The sequence below is a fragment of the Mustela nivalis genome (assembly GCF_964662115.1).
Source record: "Mustela nivalis genome assembly, chromosome: X".
Taxonomy (NCBI): Eukaryota; Metazoa; Chordata; class Mammalia; order Carnivora; family Mustelidae; genus Mustela; species Mustela nivalis.
The window spans coordinates 39,061,730-39,079,594 of record NC_139040.1 but is presented as its reverse complement, the minus strand read 5'-3'; the positions used below and the strand labels follow the sequence as shown (position 1 = coordinate 39,079,594).

General features: G+C 43.5%; 1 protein-coding gene across 8 annotated transcripts in view; it reads left to right on the top strand.

Moving 5' to 3' along the window:
• MID2 (midline 2) overlaps positions 1 to 17,865 on the top strand; it is a 99,800-nt gene that overhangs the window by 3,668 nt on the left and 78,267 nt on the right. For 6 of the 8 annotated variants that reach the window (XM_082717357.1, XM_082717359.1, XM_082717360.1 and 3 more), the window contains exon 2: positions 9,739 to 10,454. In XM_082717357.1, coding sequence (XP_082573483.1) covers positions 9,795 to 10,454 — 660 coding nt within the window. In that variant the 5' untranslated portion in view covers positions 9,739 to 9,794. Of the gene's footprint in view, positions 1 to 7,194; positions 7,274 to 9,738; positions 10,455 to 17,865 lie in introns of all 8 variants that reach the window. The other 2 variants (XM_082717354.1, XM_082717356.1) reach the window with 1 other exon arrangement.

The following is a 17,865-nucleotide window of genomic DNA, read 5'->3' as shown; positions in this document are numbered from 1 at the left end:
CCAGCCAGGGTACAGAGCCCTAAACAGGATGTGAGGGCAGGGCTGAGGCACAGAATGTGTCTTGAATGGCCATTTCCAGAGGCACCTGCTTGGCCTCTTGCGAGTCTGTCATCCAGTCCTTATGGATCTTGGCAACTCCCTAGCTGTAAGGCTATGTGACTCCACTGCTAGAAGAGGCCAGGGGGTGCTCCATTTCCATTCAGCGTTTGTTTGTTTGTTTGGGTCTTTCTGTGCAAAGGGGAAAACGAGGCACTGTGTTTGTGAAAGGCCTCCTTACTTCAGCTGGCGATCTTGACTTAGAGCATTGCATCGTCAAAATAGGATGGGGAACGGGTCGATCCTGGATGTACGACAGTTCAGGAGAGTTGCCTGTTGTCCAATTTTTGATGACTGCAACACTGGTACCCAGGTGGCATTACTGTAATCTCTGTACTTCAGGTCTCTCAAAAGCCACTGGGTTCATCACCGCCCAGTATAGAGCAGAGACTAGAAAAGTGTTTCTCAGCTGGCACAATGGATCATGCTAAGAAGTGAGAAGACTGGATGAGTGGTGCTGAGACGAGAAATTCCAGCTCCTGTTATCCTCCCTGTGCAGACTGCTTGCTGGTCCCCTTTTCATTTCCCCTCTCTCCCAAGGATCAATATGTTTTTCCATTTCCATGAATGAAAACTCTGCTCAAAGTCTTCTGTCGGCCCCAGAGGTTGGTGGCTTTTCCCAGCGTTTCTCTTTTTCCATCTTTCCCTTCTCCATGACCATAGGCAGACATAATCTTTTCAATAGTCCATCTCCCAGCTCCTGCATTTCCCTTAGAAATCCCGTGAGCTGCTCAGGCTGCTAGATGGGTTACAGTGTGGGTGGTGGAGGGGTTTTGAGCAATGTTCCAACACCCCGCCACTCCCTTCTTCACGCAGGGTTCACCTGAGTGCACGCTAGGGTGTTGGTTCAGTCTAAGTGGGTTAGCGAAGTATCATTAGTAAGACGTGTCCTACCTGGGCTCTTGTCTCCCCGCAGAGCTCTCACTGGTTGACCTCGAGCTTTGTCTCAGCCTCTTTCCTGCAGGTCAGACTCCTCTGGTTGATGAACAGCGCCTCCAGTCTTTGAATCTTTTCTCTAACAGAGACCAAATGATCTGGTAACAAACTCATTATGTAAACTCAAATCCTCCTGAAACCAGGATTTACAATTTGCCCGGTTAGGAGCATGATGTCTGGCCTGGGAGACGATGCTAATGTAGGACGGTGACATGTGTGAATGTATACAGCCTAGAGATAGAAAAATGGTTTACGGTCCAGAATCCTCAATTGCTTTGTCTATAGCCCTTTGTTTGGTGTTGCTAGGCTCCATGTGATTCCCCAGGGAGCAGAAGCTTGATTTCAAATAGGCTTCTGTTCTCTGTCCCTTGTCTCTGACCTGAACTTGGGGTGCTCTCAGCCTAACATTCAACAGTATGTCCTACATACATATATTGCCAATTTTATTCTGTAGGAGTGGGGAGGGCTGCCTGTCCAGGTGTGTCCCTGAACATTTAAACATTTACAGACATTGCTCGGGGTAAGAGAGCTTGGGAAAAGCAGTCCTAGAACAGATGGAAAGCTGGACTGCTAGCATGAGGTAGATTAAGTTGGTTCTCCATTTGTTCAACGTTGTGACTGCTGGTGTGTTCTGCATGAAGATAAAGGTGTTATGAATTGTACTTATGACTCCTGTCAGTTTTCCTGGGTTACCTTGGCAAATACTCCTCTTGGTTCCTGAGATTAGTCTTTTGCCTTTGTAGCCAACATAGGACTTTCTGTTCTGCTATTGTGATATTCACTGTAATGTTTATGGTGACTCTATTATACAAAATGGCCAATGGTTGGCTTTAGGAGCTAATTATTGTAAGGAAAACACCGTTAAATCCACATGCTATAAAATATTAAGTAGGCTTTAATGATATTTTGGACAGAAACTAGCACTGGTGCTCTCTGTCAGTCAGTCATCAACCTCCAGTTCTCAGCTCTACTTGTGCGTGATAAAAGCTGAAAAAAGACAGACAGTTCTTCCCTTTGGGGAGACTCCAGTCTAACAGGGGAGACATATGAGCATAAGAAAGACCACAGACACATGGTCCTCCAGAAAACTTTCAGGGCTGTGTGACTCTTCTCCGTCATACCAACCGCATGTTTGGGAACAAATTTCCAAATGTTTGGGAACGAATTTCCAAACATTTGCTGCTTTCCTCAATAACTCGCTTTGTATCTGTCCGTCTGTGAGTGAATGATGAGAATGTCTCCCTATTTGTAAAGCAAGTTAATAATTTTATTTTATCTTCACGCGCTCCTCATAAGAGCCTGTGAGCTGGGGAAAGGCCAGTGTTTTTCAATCTACAGATAAGGAGGCTGTGGCCCAGTCACTTTAAATGTATTACCTAGGATCACTCAGCTAATTCAGCTTAGAGTCAGGCTATAACCAGGCCCTGTTTTGAGGATCCAGTGAGATAATGGCTTTGGAACCATTTTGAAACTATCACATGGTACACAAATGTAAGATGGCTATTATTAGTTATGCTTACTGACCACCTAGCCTCTTTTTTCCTGGGTTTCTGTTTTTAGTCCATGTCCTTTTAGGGTGAGAATTCTATGCATTTGTTGCCTTTTGTGATCCCAAATTCTCCTTCCCCCCACCCCCAGCTTCAGGGGGGTCCTTTCCTACTAAGAGCATTCCAGGATTTGGTTGTCTTCCTTTTCAGTTCCAAAAGGTGTTCTCGTTCGTTTGTACTCCTCCGCCCCACCCCTGTACTCCTCTCCCCCTCTTTTGTCCTCTAGGAACACCCATTATATGTTCCTTGAGGTACAACGGGCAAAACCAGCCACTGTCCTTCAGCATCTGGGTGTAGCCACAGGAAAGTAAAGCGTTTTGTTCCTTTCACGATGATGCCCTTCACTGGTCAGCCTTTCTTGTCACACCAATAAATAAGATTTGTGTTTTGAGCAGCTAGTGTTCAATAAAGCCTCCATGTCATTCCTATGTGGGGACAGAGAGCAAGAGCTCTGTAGTAATCGGATATCAGAACTGGAAAGCATCTTAAAGAGATCGTGTGGTGATTCTAGTTCAACTTGTATGACATTTACAGTTAGGGAAACATCAGATTAAGCTGGGACTCATTCTCTCATCCCCCAAGGCAGGGAGAGGGGTTTGTAGTGTTTTAAGGAAAAGCTCATGGGACATTCATGTTAATATCCTGAAGAATGTTTATTTTCCATTAATTTGTTTTTAAAACAAGTTCTGCAGCTCAGCTCAATTCTCATTCTACAGCCCAGAGGTCAGGCTTGGTTTCACACTCTCGGGTTTTTCTGTGAAGAAGAAGGGGATGTGTGTTTGTGGGGTGGGAGGGAACCATGGCTCCTTAGGGAGGTAGTGAGAGCCCAGGGCCACGCTCTGCAGACCTGGGAGATGAAAACTAGACCGAATCTAAACTGCTGAAATACAGGAGCATTTAATTATGTTCAAATAACATTTGAAATAATAGAATTCTGGCAAGTGCAGATCATAGCCTTTCTCGGTGATCGGAGTTGACGGCATGCTGGATTTGGAGGGCAATGGTGAAATCAATCTTTCATTTTGTAGGTGTAGAATGCATTATTTTTATCTTAACCACCTGCATGGAAGCTCCTCTTTTGTATTTCCACTCACTCACACAGCCTTCCGATAGCTTCTTATCGTTCTGTCTCATCAACCTCTGTTTTTTAGGGGTCTCCACCTGAAGGGGGTGCAAAGTGAAGATAAGGCAGGCAGAAACAGTTATAAAGTCCAGCAAGGGCAAATGCATAAACATACTAAATGATAAAGAAGGGAACAGATCAGTGTCTTCAGATGTGGGCATTTGTTTCTTAACATGGCAATTGGTCTGCCCTCCCAGGCATTTCATCAGTGCATTTTTGTGACAAACCATAGTGTTTTCTGGCAAAAGCTTCCTGATTACCTGTTATCGGGTGGCACTCTATCGGGTTCACATCGTGTCTTTATCTTTAGCACACTCTAATTTTGCAGAGATCAGTGATTCACAGACTTCTGGAAGTTGCGACACTTTGCCACTGTTTCATTTTTGTCATACTGCTTCCCTCTATCTTTCCTAAAAGTATTTAGTGATATAGGAGCCAGGCATTTTTTTTTAAGGAGTCTTGTGGTTTTTATTTTATTTCACTTTTAGAGATTTTATTTGTTTTAGAGAGAGAGAGAAAGCGATATCAAGGGAAGGGGCAGAGGGAGAGGGAGAGAGAGAGAGAATCCCAAGCAGACTCTGCACCGAGAGCAGAGCCCTACTAGGGGCTGGAGGCCAGGACCCTGAGATCATGACCCAAGCTGAAACCAAGAGTCAGATGCCCAACTGATTGAGCCCCCCCAGGCAAGCTTTGTGGTTTTTAAATGAATACAAATTGGCAACTGAGAACTTTCTGACAACCATTGATCATTAGAGGTATTCTAGGGTGTTGGAAAACCTAGACAGGGACTCACTGACCTAGAAAAACAATAGAAAGAAGTAATCCAGTAAGGTTTAGAATGACTACATAGTTACATAGATGGCAGTATAGTATAGTGGTGAATTGTTTACACTCCAGGGTCAGACCTGGGTTTGAGTCTTTAAAAAAAAAAAATTCAGATGTAATTCATGTATCATAATATTCACTGTTTTAAAGTGTACAATTTGGTGGATTTTAGTATATTCACAAAGCTGTGCAACAATCACACTGATTCCTGAACATTTTCTTTGTCATCCCCCAAAGAAACTCTGTACCCATTAGCAGTCACCACCTTTCCCTCCCTCTCCCCAACCCTTGGCAACCACTAATCTACTTTATGTTCTTATGGTTTTGCCTATTCTGAGCATTTCATATTAAAAGAATCATACAACTTTTGGCCTTCTGTGACTGGCTCCTTCCATGTTGTGGTATGGATCAATACTTTATTAGTTTCTCTTGATGAATAATATTCCATTGGATGGATGTACCATATTTGTTTATCCATCAGTTGACAGACATTTGGGTTATTCCTACCATTTGGCTATTATGAATGATGCTGCTATGAACATCTGTGTACAAGTTTTTGAGTGAGCACATCTTCAGTTCTTCTGGATCATATGCTAACTCCACATTTAACCATCCGAGGAATTGCCAGATTATTTCCTAAGGCAAATGCACCATGTTACATTCCCACCAGCAGTGTCTGAGGGTTCCAATTTTTCCAGATCCTCGCTGATATTTGCTATTTTTTAAAATTACAGTCATCCTAGTAGGTGTGAAGTAGTAATATAGCCATCCCAGTGAGTACGAAGTGGTGTTTCAGTGTGGTTTTGATTTGGCTTTCCTTAATGGCTAATGGTGGTGTGTATCTTTTCATATGCTTACTGATCCTTTATTTGTATATCATCTTTGGAGAAATGTCTCTTCAGATCTTTTGCCCATTTTTGGGGGGGGTCTTTTTTACTGTGGATTTTTAAGAGTTCTGTGTATTTCTAGATACTGGACCTGTATCATATCTGTGACTTGAAATTATTTTTTTCCCATTCTGTAAGTAGTCTTTTCACTTTCTTGATGTCATTTGAAGCACAAAGTTTTAAATTTTGATGAAGTTCAGTTTATCTATTTTTTCTTTGGTTGCTTGTGCATTTAGTGCAATGTAAGAAACCCTTGCCTACAAGCACCTGGGTGGCTCAGTCATTAAGTCTGCCTTCGGTTTGGGTCATGATCCCAGTGTCCTGGGATCAAGACTTGCATCAGGTTCCCTGCTCAGCAGGAAGCCTGCTTTTCCCTATCCCACTCCCCCTGCTTGTGTTCTTTTAAAAAGAAGGAAAAGAAACACTTGTCTAATCTAAGTTCACAAAGATTTACACCTATGTTCCCTTCCGAGATTTTGTAGTTTTTGCACTTTCACTTAAGTTGTTGATTTATTTTGAGACAATTTTTTGTATATGGTATGTGGGGGGGGTGGCTAACTTCATCACCTTTTTCTTTTTTGTGTGTGTAGATATGCAGTTGTAATACCATTTGTTGAAAAGATTGTTCTTTCCTCACTGAGTGGACTTGGAATCCTTGTCAAAACTTACTTGCCCGGGGCGCCTGGGTGGCTCAGTGGGTTAGGCCTCTGCATTCGGCTCGGATCATGATCTCGGGATCCTGGGATCGAGACCCGCATCAGGTTCTCTGCTCAGCGGGGAGCCTGCTTCCCCCTCTCTCTCTGCCTGCCTCTCTGCCTGCTTGTGATCTCTCTGTCAAATGAATGAACGAAATCTTAAAAAAAAAAAAAAACTTACTTGCCCATAAACATATGTGTATATCAGTTTATTTATGGACTCTCAGTCTTATTCTGGGTTTGAATCTTAGCTCTGCTACTTGCAAATAAATGTGATCTGGGACAGGTTATTATTATTTGGGGGGGGGTAATTATACTACCTACCTTTTAGAGGGTCATTGTGAAAATGAAATGAGATAATGCCCGTAAAGGATATTATTTAGGACCTGGCACAGAGTACATGTCAGATAAATTTGAAAGGGGAAAAGTGCTTCAATAATCAGGGAAGTAGCGTAAAAGGGAAATAGTTGAAAGGATGTTGAAATATTAGGAGTGGCCAGAACAAGGTGGCCTCATAAATGGGAGATGAGATGAACAGATGTTTGAAGAAGCTGAAAAAAAAGATTCATTTCCCCAGTCTCAGCTACCGCCATTGCTAGATGATGATGAAACAGAACAGAATAGAAATAGTATAGAAAAGTGACTTACCATGAGCAACAGATTGTAACCATCTTATATTATTCTTTATAGAGCTGAAATCAGTTAAGGTGGATTATTTCAGAGCACTGATGTTTGACTTTTTTCTGTCAAGGACTCTTCTGAGAACATTTTGAATGCTGTGGACAACCCTCTTCCCATGAGAATGCATATATGACAAACACATGACATTCTTCAGACAGTTCTAGGAGGTTCAGAAATCTGTGGTTAAAAGTCCTCTCTTGACCTTATTTGAGGCAATGCTGACCTATAGCAAACTTTGCCAAGCTTAATTTCATAGCGAGGTTCAAGTGTCCCACTTACTGCAGAACAGTATTTAGGGTTTCAGGGAAACTTGGGAGAGCTTTTCCTCTTGTACGGAAGAATTTGTATGGCGCGCTCCTAAGATTTAGAAGAGTACCACAAATGCTCTAATTGTTTTTCTAAAGGTTTCAGCACGTAAAGGTCTTTCAGCAATGCTCCTGACCATCTGTCATTTTGGAGGGAAGCCTTCCTCAGCTCTCCCGGGTAGCTCCCAACAAAGACATTGAAGAATGCAGACTTCTAGCTCTGGAAGAGAGAGTAAATAAATGCAGTGTGAGGTGGAGTTGGGCCTAGAAGAAAAAGATAGGATCCCGGAAGGGACTCGGAATGAGAGGAGGTTTCAGAGAAACTCAGGAGAACACAGAAAGACAAAAATAGAAGCAGAGACATGCTGTTTAGAAACCCACTTGCAAATAGTCAAGATGAACTTCAGTGAAGGAGGTGAGATGGTTGAAAGAAAGGTGTAGGGGAAAGAGCACAGGCACTGGCATCAGACTGACCCAGTGTGCTGGGTATGTATGTTCCTGGTTGATTTATTAGCAATCCTGAGCCCCAATTTCCTAACTGTAATATGGGTATGGTAGTTCCTTCCTCACAGGCTTCCTGACAGAATTTATTGAAGTGATGTGTGTAAAGGGCTTAACAGTACTCAGAATACCAGAGGTGCTCAATAAATGCTAGGTCCCTTTTTCCGACTTCTACTTTAAGGGATCCTTTGTTTAATAATTACTGAATACCTATGTATGTCTGAGGCACCATGCTCAGAATAAAAATATGAAATAGTTGATGCCCTCAAGGAGCAGGGAGAGTTAGCTGGAGACTCAGATCTGTAAAGGAAATAAAAGAGAATGTTCTGGAAGCCACCAATGGCTGTGGCGATAAACATGTCAATGTGCGAAATCCTAGGTTTGTAGGCATGGATGCTGATATTCACCTGATAGGGAAGACTGGAAGAAGAGCAAGTGTTTGGGGTTTTTGTGGTGGGGATGGAGGGGTGGGTGGAGGGGTCACATAAATAGCAAGTCCATTTATGGACATGTTGAATTTGAGCAGTGGAGCTATCAAAGGGTATATTCCTGCCTGGAGCAAAAGTTGGAATCCATCAACTCCAGAGTCTCTTCCAATTTTAGGATTCTGTGATATATGCATATTGTAATTGTTTTACCTTTTCCTCTCTATAGGTGAGTGCTGATAGAGACTATAGGTCACATATGGCCAGCCAACAATTTAGAAGCCCTTGTAAATCATAAACTAAGACTGACCACATGTCTCATGTTTGAACGAAAGTGGTCATACAAACGTCTGAACTTACCAAACCGAGAGTGGCTGTTTTAGAAAAAAGACTCTTGGGGTGCCTGGGTGGCTCAGTGGGTTAAGCCACTGCCTTCGGCTCAGGTCATGATCTCAGGGTCCTGGGATCGAGTCCCGCATCGGGCTCTCTGCTCAGCGGGGAGCCTGCTTCCTCCTCTCTCTCTCTCTGCCTGCCTCTCTGCTTACTTGTGATCTCTCTCTATCAAATAAATAAATAAAATCTTTAAAAAAAAAGAAAAAAAAAGAAAAAAGACTCTTTACTTTTACAGCCTGCTTTCCTATAGATTTCCATTAGATAGCTAGTTAGTTTAGTGCACGCTTAAAGGTTTGATTTAGAAACAGCTTTTAAAGATACTTAGTGGCAGAATCGAAATTTTAGGCCTTGGTGAAGGTCTCCAATGATAGTGAGCTGATGAACAAAAGTTATTCAAAAGCCAAAGACAGCTTTTTCTCTTTTCTATAAATAGGATTAACATTTTCTGTTGTTAAGACATATTTTTCCCCAGTTAGGTCTAGCTTAGAACATTTCTGTGTGTTGATTTTAATTAACGGAGGACCCCTGGCAGTATCTATTATGTTCAGCTCAGGAATGTCTGTGGAAGAAGAGAGAGATTGACCAAGAGATTAGTTTCATGTTAATTGGGTGACTTCTTTTACTCTCTGGTGGCACCTACCAAAGTGAAAGTTACCAGATCTGAAAATTTCTGGCCCCTCGCCTTGCTAATTTGTATCTGGGTGTTGGTTTGCATCTTGTTACGTTTTAGGATGTCTGAAAACACACATAGGGAGGTGCGCTTTGTAGCAGGCCTGTGCCCGCTCAGTGGGTGTGTACTAATAAAACCCAGCCAAAACCACAAGATAATGCATCTTCATTATTGATCCGCAGCTACTGATGAGTAAGTTGCAAAGGCACAGTCCCTTCTCATTGAGCTTGACGGGGTGCAAAGCTTGCTTGACATAAAATACAAAACGGTACTGGAAAATGGGGATGGAGAATTTCGCAAGGCCTCAGGCTCATCATAGTCCAGGACCAGAGATGCCAGTGGATGATATGTGAGGGATGGCCCCGCGCCGGTATTGTGAGCTGGAAAGTAGTCTTAACCAGTCAACCAGGATTCAGAGGTGGCCACACAGTTCTATTTATTAGCACAGAAGCCTAAACTCGGGCATTTGTCGAAAGCAAGGCTTGAAGCAGGGGGCAAAAGGCTTTTTGATTAATTTCCAGCTGGCTTTCCTCTTGCTCCAGCATCGCTCGGGGAATCCAGCGCGCCGAGTCACCGCTGGTGAGCGTGGAACCAACGCTCTATCCACGTTTCCTTTGGAGACGCTTAGTGACTCCTGCTTTGTATTCCTTGCAGGTGAAAGCCCAGCCTCTGTGGTTCTTAATGCCCCAGCAGGATTATTTTCACTAAAGATGGAAACACTGGAGTCCGAATTGACCTGTCCAATCTGCCTGGAGTTGTTCGAGGACCCCCTGCTGCTCCCCTGTGCCCACAGCCTCTGCTTCAGCTGTGCCCACCGCATCCTGGTCTCGAGCTGCAGCTCTGGTGAATCCATTGAACCCATTACTGCTTTCCAGTGTCCTACGTGCAGGTATGTTATCTCGCTGAACCACCGGGGCCTGGACGGCCTCAAGAGGAATGTGACTTTGCAGAACATCATCGATCGCTTCCAGAAGGCTTCCGTCAGTGGGCCCAATTCCCCAAGTGAGAGCCGCCGGGAGAGGACTTATAGGCCCAGCACGGCCATGTCGAGTGAGCGAATTGCTTGCCAGTTCTGCGAGCAGGACCCGCCAAGGGATGCAGTGAAAACATGCATCACCTGTGAGGTCTCCTACTGTGACCGTTGCCTGCGGGCCACACACCCCAACAAGAAACCTTTCACCAGCCACCGCCTGGTAGAACCAGTGCCCGACACGCATCTCCGAGGGATCACCTGCTTGGACCATGAGAATGAGAAAGTGAACATGTATTGTGTGTCCGATGACCAATTGATTTGTGCCTTATGCAAACTGGTGGGACGTCACCGAGACCATCAGGTCGCGTCCCTGAATGACCGATTTGAGAAACTCAAGGTAAGGGATCTGGGAAATATCCCTTACACAGCTTGGTCTCTTTTATACGTAGCTGTACAGTTAGTGACTTCCCTAACAAAGCTAGGGCCACCTTGCCTAGGTGACAAGTCCATTAACTCCCAAGGTGCTCTCGTGAGGAATAGCCTACCCACTTGCAAGCTCTCACTGGAACCTGTTTTGTCAGTTGCATAAACCTGCTTTCATTCCTTCACCTCTGGCCAGTTCTGGTCTGGATGAGTTAAGCCCTTGGCCCTATGTGCCACTCCAGTAGCCCATCCAGGGAAACGAGTCCCTCTCTCCTCTGTCAGTGATACATCGCACACTACATATCTTTGTCATGATCTTTCCACCTCTTCTTTTAAGTATGTGAGTACCTGTGTAGGTGTACTATAATTAGCATATGTGCTGATATGCACAGCTATGGGGAGAGCAATGGGAAAGCTGGGCGTGTCTCTGTGGAGGTGTCTGAGTGTGTCTCTATGTAGGCGGGAGATTTGTGTGGAGGACAGTAGAGTCTGTGTTAGCCCGCTCAGTGCGCTAAAGAAACAAAGGCCTGGCATTGGCTGCCTGCTACTAATTGCCCTCAAGCCCTTAACTGGGGCTCATTCTAAGCCTGCCTTAAAAAGCAAAACAAAACAAAACCAAAAAAAAAAAAAAAAACCAAACCCAGACAGAACAGCGGACCAAAAATTAAAAAAAGGAATTTTAGTTTACCAGAAGTCAGGAGGGATAATCCAATGTCTGAACTAAAACTTTAAACTGAAGGCAATAAATCTTGAATCCAGTATCCGATTTTGTGCCTGTGCTCGTTTTTGTGGGTTGCAGACTGAAGCCCTTGGTCGCAGTCCCTGCCTTGGAAGTTCCCAGTCTTTAATTTGTGTTCCGTGGACAGAGTTTTCCGAAGTTGTCATGCCGCATAGTATTTATGCACAAGACTAAGTGCCTATTTTATAAAACCCTATTGCCTCACTTTGATGTTAACACATGTCAGCTCCGGCAAATTGTTTTCTTCCCGTTGCCTGCCCGCTGTGTGGCTTAACTGCTCTTACGAAGGGAGCTATTTAGCAGAAATTCCAGGAAAAATAAATGTTTAAATGACTAACAAGATGACCACCCCCAAACAGGGCCTGGATATAGAAGCCAAGCTGGAAGGAAGACCCAGATAGGATGGAAGGAGGGCAAGAAGGAAGTGGGGATTTTCCTTTTGCCATGTCCTGAACAAGTCCTGGTAACTTACCTAAAAGTTTCATGGTTGGCGATGGAAGCAATACTCTGAATAGGATATATTTTCCTTTCCCGTAACTTGTTGCAAGCAGTATTGAGAAGTAGTCATGCTGACAATGGTTTGTGCCGCCTTCGATTTTTATTTATACCAAATATTTACAAATTTGTATGAAATTCAGCATTTTTCTGTGGATTTCACTCAAGGGTGATATTCTCATTCCCTTCCAAACTATAGCGAGGAATAAGCTCATTGATTTCAGTTCTTAGATGCCTAACACGCTAGGCCCTGCACTTGTTCTAGCTGAAGTCTCACACTGTAACGTGGTATAAACTAAGACCTGGCGAGGTTAAGTGATTCGGTCAGAGTCACAGAATTGGAACAGGAACTCGGCTTTTAGACCCCACGTTAAGTATCCTTTCTGCTGTGGCCTGCCGCCGTTTTGTTTTGGACCTAAGTTTTGCCCATGAAATGTGATTTGCAACTTAACTTTATGCTCTGGCAATTGCACATTTCATGGGTCACAGATAAACGATTATCAGCATCAAGGAAAGGACATACTGTAGAAACGTACAGCTTCGTAATGGCAAGAGGTGGGGGTGGGGCTGCAGGAAGGGGGGGATATGGAGAGGATGGAGCAGTTTCTGCCAAATATTTGCAGGTGTTGGAACTATAATAAGGCATTGGCCTTGAGAAACACTCCAAACAGAAAACTCTGTATCCATATGTACGATGGAGATAACAAAAGACTGGATAGAATAAGCCTGTATCTGCAGAACACCAGCTTTTTGAAAACATCCGAAAACACGAAAACACTGGATGATTGATTAGCTATTTGGCACCACACAGCCATAGCCCTAGTCTCTGGGGCTGGTTGGAGCACAAAAGTATTTTACCAAAAGATACTTTGGTCTGTAACTAATCAGTAATCTTTGGAGAAAGAAAGGCCAGATTTTTGAATTGTTCCCCTTTAATTTTTTTAGGAAACGTGCAGAAAATTCTGATTATAAATTAAGTGGAAACTTTTTTTTTGGCTCATTTTTGGACCGAGAGTGGAAACATATGAATCATTCCCAACCGCGTGGTTTGTTATGTTGTCTGGAACATCTTGGACTTTGGGGCGGGAGAGAGTGTGTGTGAGTGTATATGTGTGCGTGCGTGTGTGTGTTGGATGTGTGGGGAATCACTTTGGTGTAAAGGCTATGAGTTCTCCACATGAAGCAGAGAGGAGGTCTGACTTTTAGTGTCTCAGTATTCTTACTTCTTTGGGTTCATTTCAATAAGCATTTAGGATTATCCCCTTAACCTGCCAGATTCTTCCCCAGGGAGAAAGGGGAAAACGGATTGTCAGAAGCTATGGGGGAGATGGCCTGGGGCTTTTACTCCACTGGCCCTGAGAGAGCATGACAGTCCTACAAGAGAAGGGGAAGGAGGATACTACATATACTTATGGGTTTTACTTTCCGACCAGTAAGTGAAATGGTGTTTATTTGTTCTTTTCGGTTCTGGAGCTTCCCCGTTGACCTTGATAACTACCCTTTCTGTACTAACCTCCCTGAGTAGGATTAGTGGTTTCTAGTATTTATTTGTTCAATAAAGAATAAACACACTGGTATGTTATAAGATGAAAGGTCAGAATAACCAGAAGCCAGCCTATCTTCTTAACATGTGCTCAAACTGGATGACAGGGTTTGGGATACTTACTATGGTTTATTATCCCTATTTAGTTGTCCATTCTAACTACATGTCTTTCCGAAGGCCACTAGTGGTTCAATTAATTCTTCAATTCCAAAGAATAATTTTCTTCACAGGAGAAAGGCCTATCAGAGTCATTATTTCTTCCGTCCCTTCTCTTTCCATGAGCTAGTCCCAATATATATTCTTTTTTTTTGAAGATTTTATTTATTTATTTGACAGAAAGAGAGCACAAGTAGGCGGAGAGGAGGCGGGCGGGGGTGGGGTGGGGTGGGGGGAAGCAGGCTCCCTGCCGAGCAGAGATCCCAAGGCGAGGCGGGCTTGATCTCAGGACCCTGAGATCTGACCTGAGCCCAAAGCAGAGGCTTAACCCACTGAGCCACCCAGGCGCCCCGATCCCAATATATATTCTTAACTTGTGATATTTTGCTGCATTTCTATAAAAATGCTTCACATGTTAAAGAGTTTTCATCGGCCCACGAGTTTCTCTCCTTCAAAGAGATCGATACTGTCGCATTAATAAGTGTTGGCTTTATAAAAAGAGGTCACATTTCAATGGTCTGTATTGATGACAGAGCTCAACTCCACATTCTAAATCCTGTACGACTTGATTCGTGTGCTGCCCATCTGTCTTACCCTGCTACCACTCTCAGACATGCTACCTTCATCTGCCCAGACTAGCCTCCTAACCGTCTCCTGAACACACCACTCCTTCTTTTGGGTGACTCCTAACTTTGACCTGTGCTCTTTTCTTGACCCTCTTAGGAGTCCTACTCATTCTTTAGTCCCCAGCTAAAACCCCATAAGGTCCACTCTAAAACACCTCAACTATCCCATGAATTCTTTGAGGCCAGGCACAATGTCTTTTATTTCTTCAGTATCCTCCTTCGTGCCTTGCATACACAGTATATGCTCAAGGCATCCAAGTGAATGGAATCTTTATAACAGATCTGCGGGAAGTATACCACTGGCGTCTATCGCTTGCTTTAGCTCTCATCTTGTAACATATCAATCTGTCTTGCCATTGTGACCACTTCAGAGGTCTGGAAAAAAAAATCTCCCATGGACTACTGATAATGTTAAAAAAAAACTGAGTGTTTGCAAATGTATGGCATGTCCTTATTTTAAGTGCCTATTCATTTGGATTGCTGGATTTTCCAACTGCCTAACCCTATGGTGACATCTGTATAAATCAGATGTGATTATTATAATTCTCTTTGAGAGTGATGTCTTCACATTTCCATGTCCATAGCCTGCCAAAAATATAGCTGATGAAAACCAGAGGGAATAGAGGAATTTCCTGAAAGGAATAAACAAGCACATTTTCTTTTTTTCATTACATTTCCACAAATTCATTACTACAAATAATTCTTAAATGCAGTTACATTTACATATCAGGGATCTTGTTGTTATAAAATATTACTTGGCACCAGAGTAAGCTTTTTGTTATGGGAAAGTAAGGTGTGCACGCGTGTGTGTGTGCGCGTGCACACACACACACACACTCACCCCCCCCATCCACACGGAAAGAGAGGCTGAGACAGAGAGAGCTAAAGATCGCTAGACAAAGAGAAGGGAGATATGAGACTTGGAGAATGTTCAAAGGAAAGTCACAACAAGAGTTAAAAGGTTGGAAAATATGATATTCTAGAATCTTATCAGAGTTGATTACTTGCCTTTCTTCCTACTCAGTCACTCTGTCATCCACCCACCCATTCTCACTCAGCCACCACCTTCTCCCAGTCATTTGTCTGCTCACCCACTCGACACCCACTTCTGTCTGCCAAGACAGATACCCTCTCAACTTATCTACCACTGGGCATTTGACTGTTTCAGAACCAGCATGACTATTAATATAAGAGAAAGAAAGAAAGCTCTTTATGAAAGCCTGGGTTGAGAGGAAGTATATTTGCATACATAGGTATGTGTCACCATATATGAGTGTGTGTATTTCTGCGTGGCTAAGCGGCTGAGAATGCCTCTGTTTGTTTGTCTATGTGTTTCACTGTGTGTGAGGAGGAGAGAGCGTCTGTGTTCATCTTCTGTGGGCGTATCTATAGAGAGGTTGGGTATGAGGATGCCATGAGCATAAGGCCGTGAGCATGGTCTTCCTAAGAAGGGTCATGGCCTCAGTATAATCTATCCTGAGACTAAGATCTCCCTAATAAATGAGCCATGTCATAAATTCTCATGATGAGAAGCTTCAGTGAAGCCAGGCTGGGTTACTATAGGTGAGGGAGCAGAAAAAGTTACTTCTCCATTTCACCCGCTTAGGTATTGAACCACAGTAGCAAAATATCATATAAACGAAGTGTTTGGGTCCAGATTGACACTCTCTATGATATGGTGGTGGACACATAAGTATGGGGTTGAGGGTAATTAATATCTGGCATGCAGTTTCTAAACTAGCTAAACTAGCCTTCAGCTCATGATCATAGGATCAGTCTTGCTTCTGGATCTGGCTTCTCTGTGCTCTTTCTACAACGTGCTCCCCACTACTTTAATATGTATCAAATCTCTACTCATTTTGTGGGGGTGGGAGGTAAAAGGCTTTTTATTCCATCTCTGCTCGAACTGTGTGCTAAGACTTATCTGAACTCCTGTGGTTTTTTTTTTTTTCCATCGAATAATTATATGGAGTCTCTGGCTATGTTCTCACATAGTATTAATGTGTCAGAAGATGTTTTCTATTTTTTTAAAAAAATTGGTTTGAAAGCAGGCTTAGCAAGTGGATACTCCTATTATCTGTGCTGCCATCTCTCTGTTTTTGTAGCTTCTCTTGTTCCAAGTCTTCTCCTCACCACCATCTGCAAGGAGCTAATAGTTGTCAGTCCGAGCACAATTTACAAAATGTTGACTTAGAGATTGCTTCCTAGGTGGATGAAAATCCTGTCTATTCTTATTGGGAAAAGGAACATATTCCAGAATTATAATATAGGTGAGGAAAGATGAAGGAAAGAAGAATTACTAAGCCCAAAGAAGCAAAGTTGAAAGGGGGGCAATGTGATAATGACACGCAAGTTCTCGAATGGTTGATGTAATGAGGTAATGTCTTGTTCTTTATCTCCCCTGAAGACAGGACAGATAGTAGCTTAAACTGTAGCACCAGGGATCAAGGCCAAGGAGTCATTCATTCATTTAACAAACAATTCATGAGCACTCACTTTGTTTACTGAACACTGGTCAAGTCATAGCGGTAGGAGCTGGGGACACAGGAAATCAGGCACAGTCACTGCCCTGCAGAGTTTTGAACTTGGTAAGAGAGACAGATAAGTATATCAAACATTCCAAAGCAGTATGGTAAGTGCCATGACAGAGGTGTGTGCAGGACGGTAGGAAGTGCAAAGGGACTCAGGGAAAGGGAGTCATGGAGCTCAAAGCAGGGAATCATGAATGAGTTTGTTAGAGAGAAGGGTCAAACTGGAGACTGTGAAGAACGATGGACGGGACTTGGTGAATGGCTGACTCTATGGTTACAGATGTTGGAGAGAAAGAGTTAAGAAATGATTTTGGAATAGGAGATGACTTGAAGAGTAGTGGTACTGGGGATAGAAGTAGGGAAATTTGGAAGGGGCTAACAGTTTGGGTGGGATGATTTGACTTTAGCCTTGAGTTTGTTATAATCATGGGTCATTCAGCATTCATTCATTCATCAAACGTTTACTGAACACCTATTAGATGCCAAGTACCAGAAGGGATGTTGGGGTTATATTGATAAAAGAGCTCAGTCCCAACCCTGGTGGAGTTTTCAGCTCAGTGTGGGGAGAATGATAGTCAAGGACACAGTTACAAGACACTGTGGTGGGTTCTATGACAATGGAAGCACAAGGGATTGAGAGAAATCTGCATGGGAGGGACATCCGTCAGAAGAGGCTTTGGGAGGGTTTTTGGATGCCCAGTTGGGGAACAGGGATGGAGTAAGGGAAGTGCTCTAGCAGAAAGAAAATAGTTTGCTCAAATATCTGGAGGAGGGAAAACATGGTACTCTCAGAACTGCAAGGGCAAGTGTTCTAGAAGGAGTTGAAATTCAGGCCTTTGTGGTGGTTGAAAGATCAGGGCTAGAGATGTAGACTGAGTGCCTTCAGCGTGGAGGCAGAGTCATTCAGTGGTGAGCTGAGTGAGGGCCCAGGATTGAGCCTTGTGGCACAGTCAGGGTCTAGAATGGAGACACGAAGGAAGAGTGTGTGAAAGAGGAAGGAGAGGGTGTGCGCAAGAGGCGGGAACTGAAGAGGAATAGCTCAAGTAAAATACAACATTGAGGACTCCAGAAAAGGAGAGTCGGCTTTGGCTCACTATTCTGTTACCCAAATAATACAACTGGATTTAGGTTTTTTTATTTTATTTTATTTATTTATCAGAGAGAGAGGGGGGAAGAGAGCGAGCACAGGCAGACAGAATGGCAGGCAGAGGCAGAGGGAGAAGCAGGCTCCCTGCTGAGCAAGGAGCCCGATGTGGGACTCGATCCCAGGATGCTGGGATCATGACCTGAGCCGA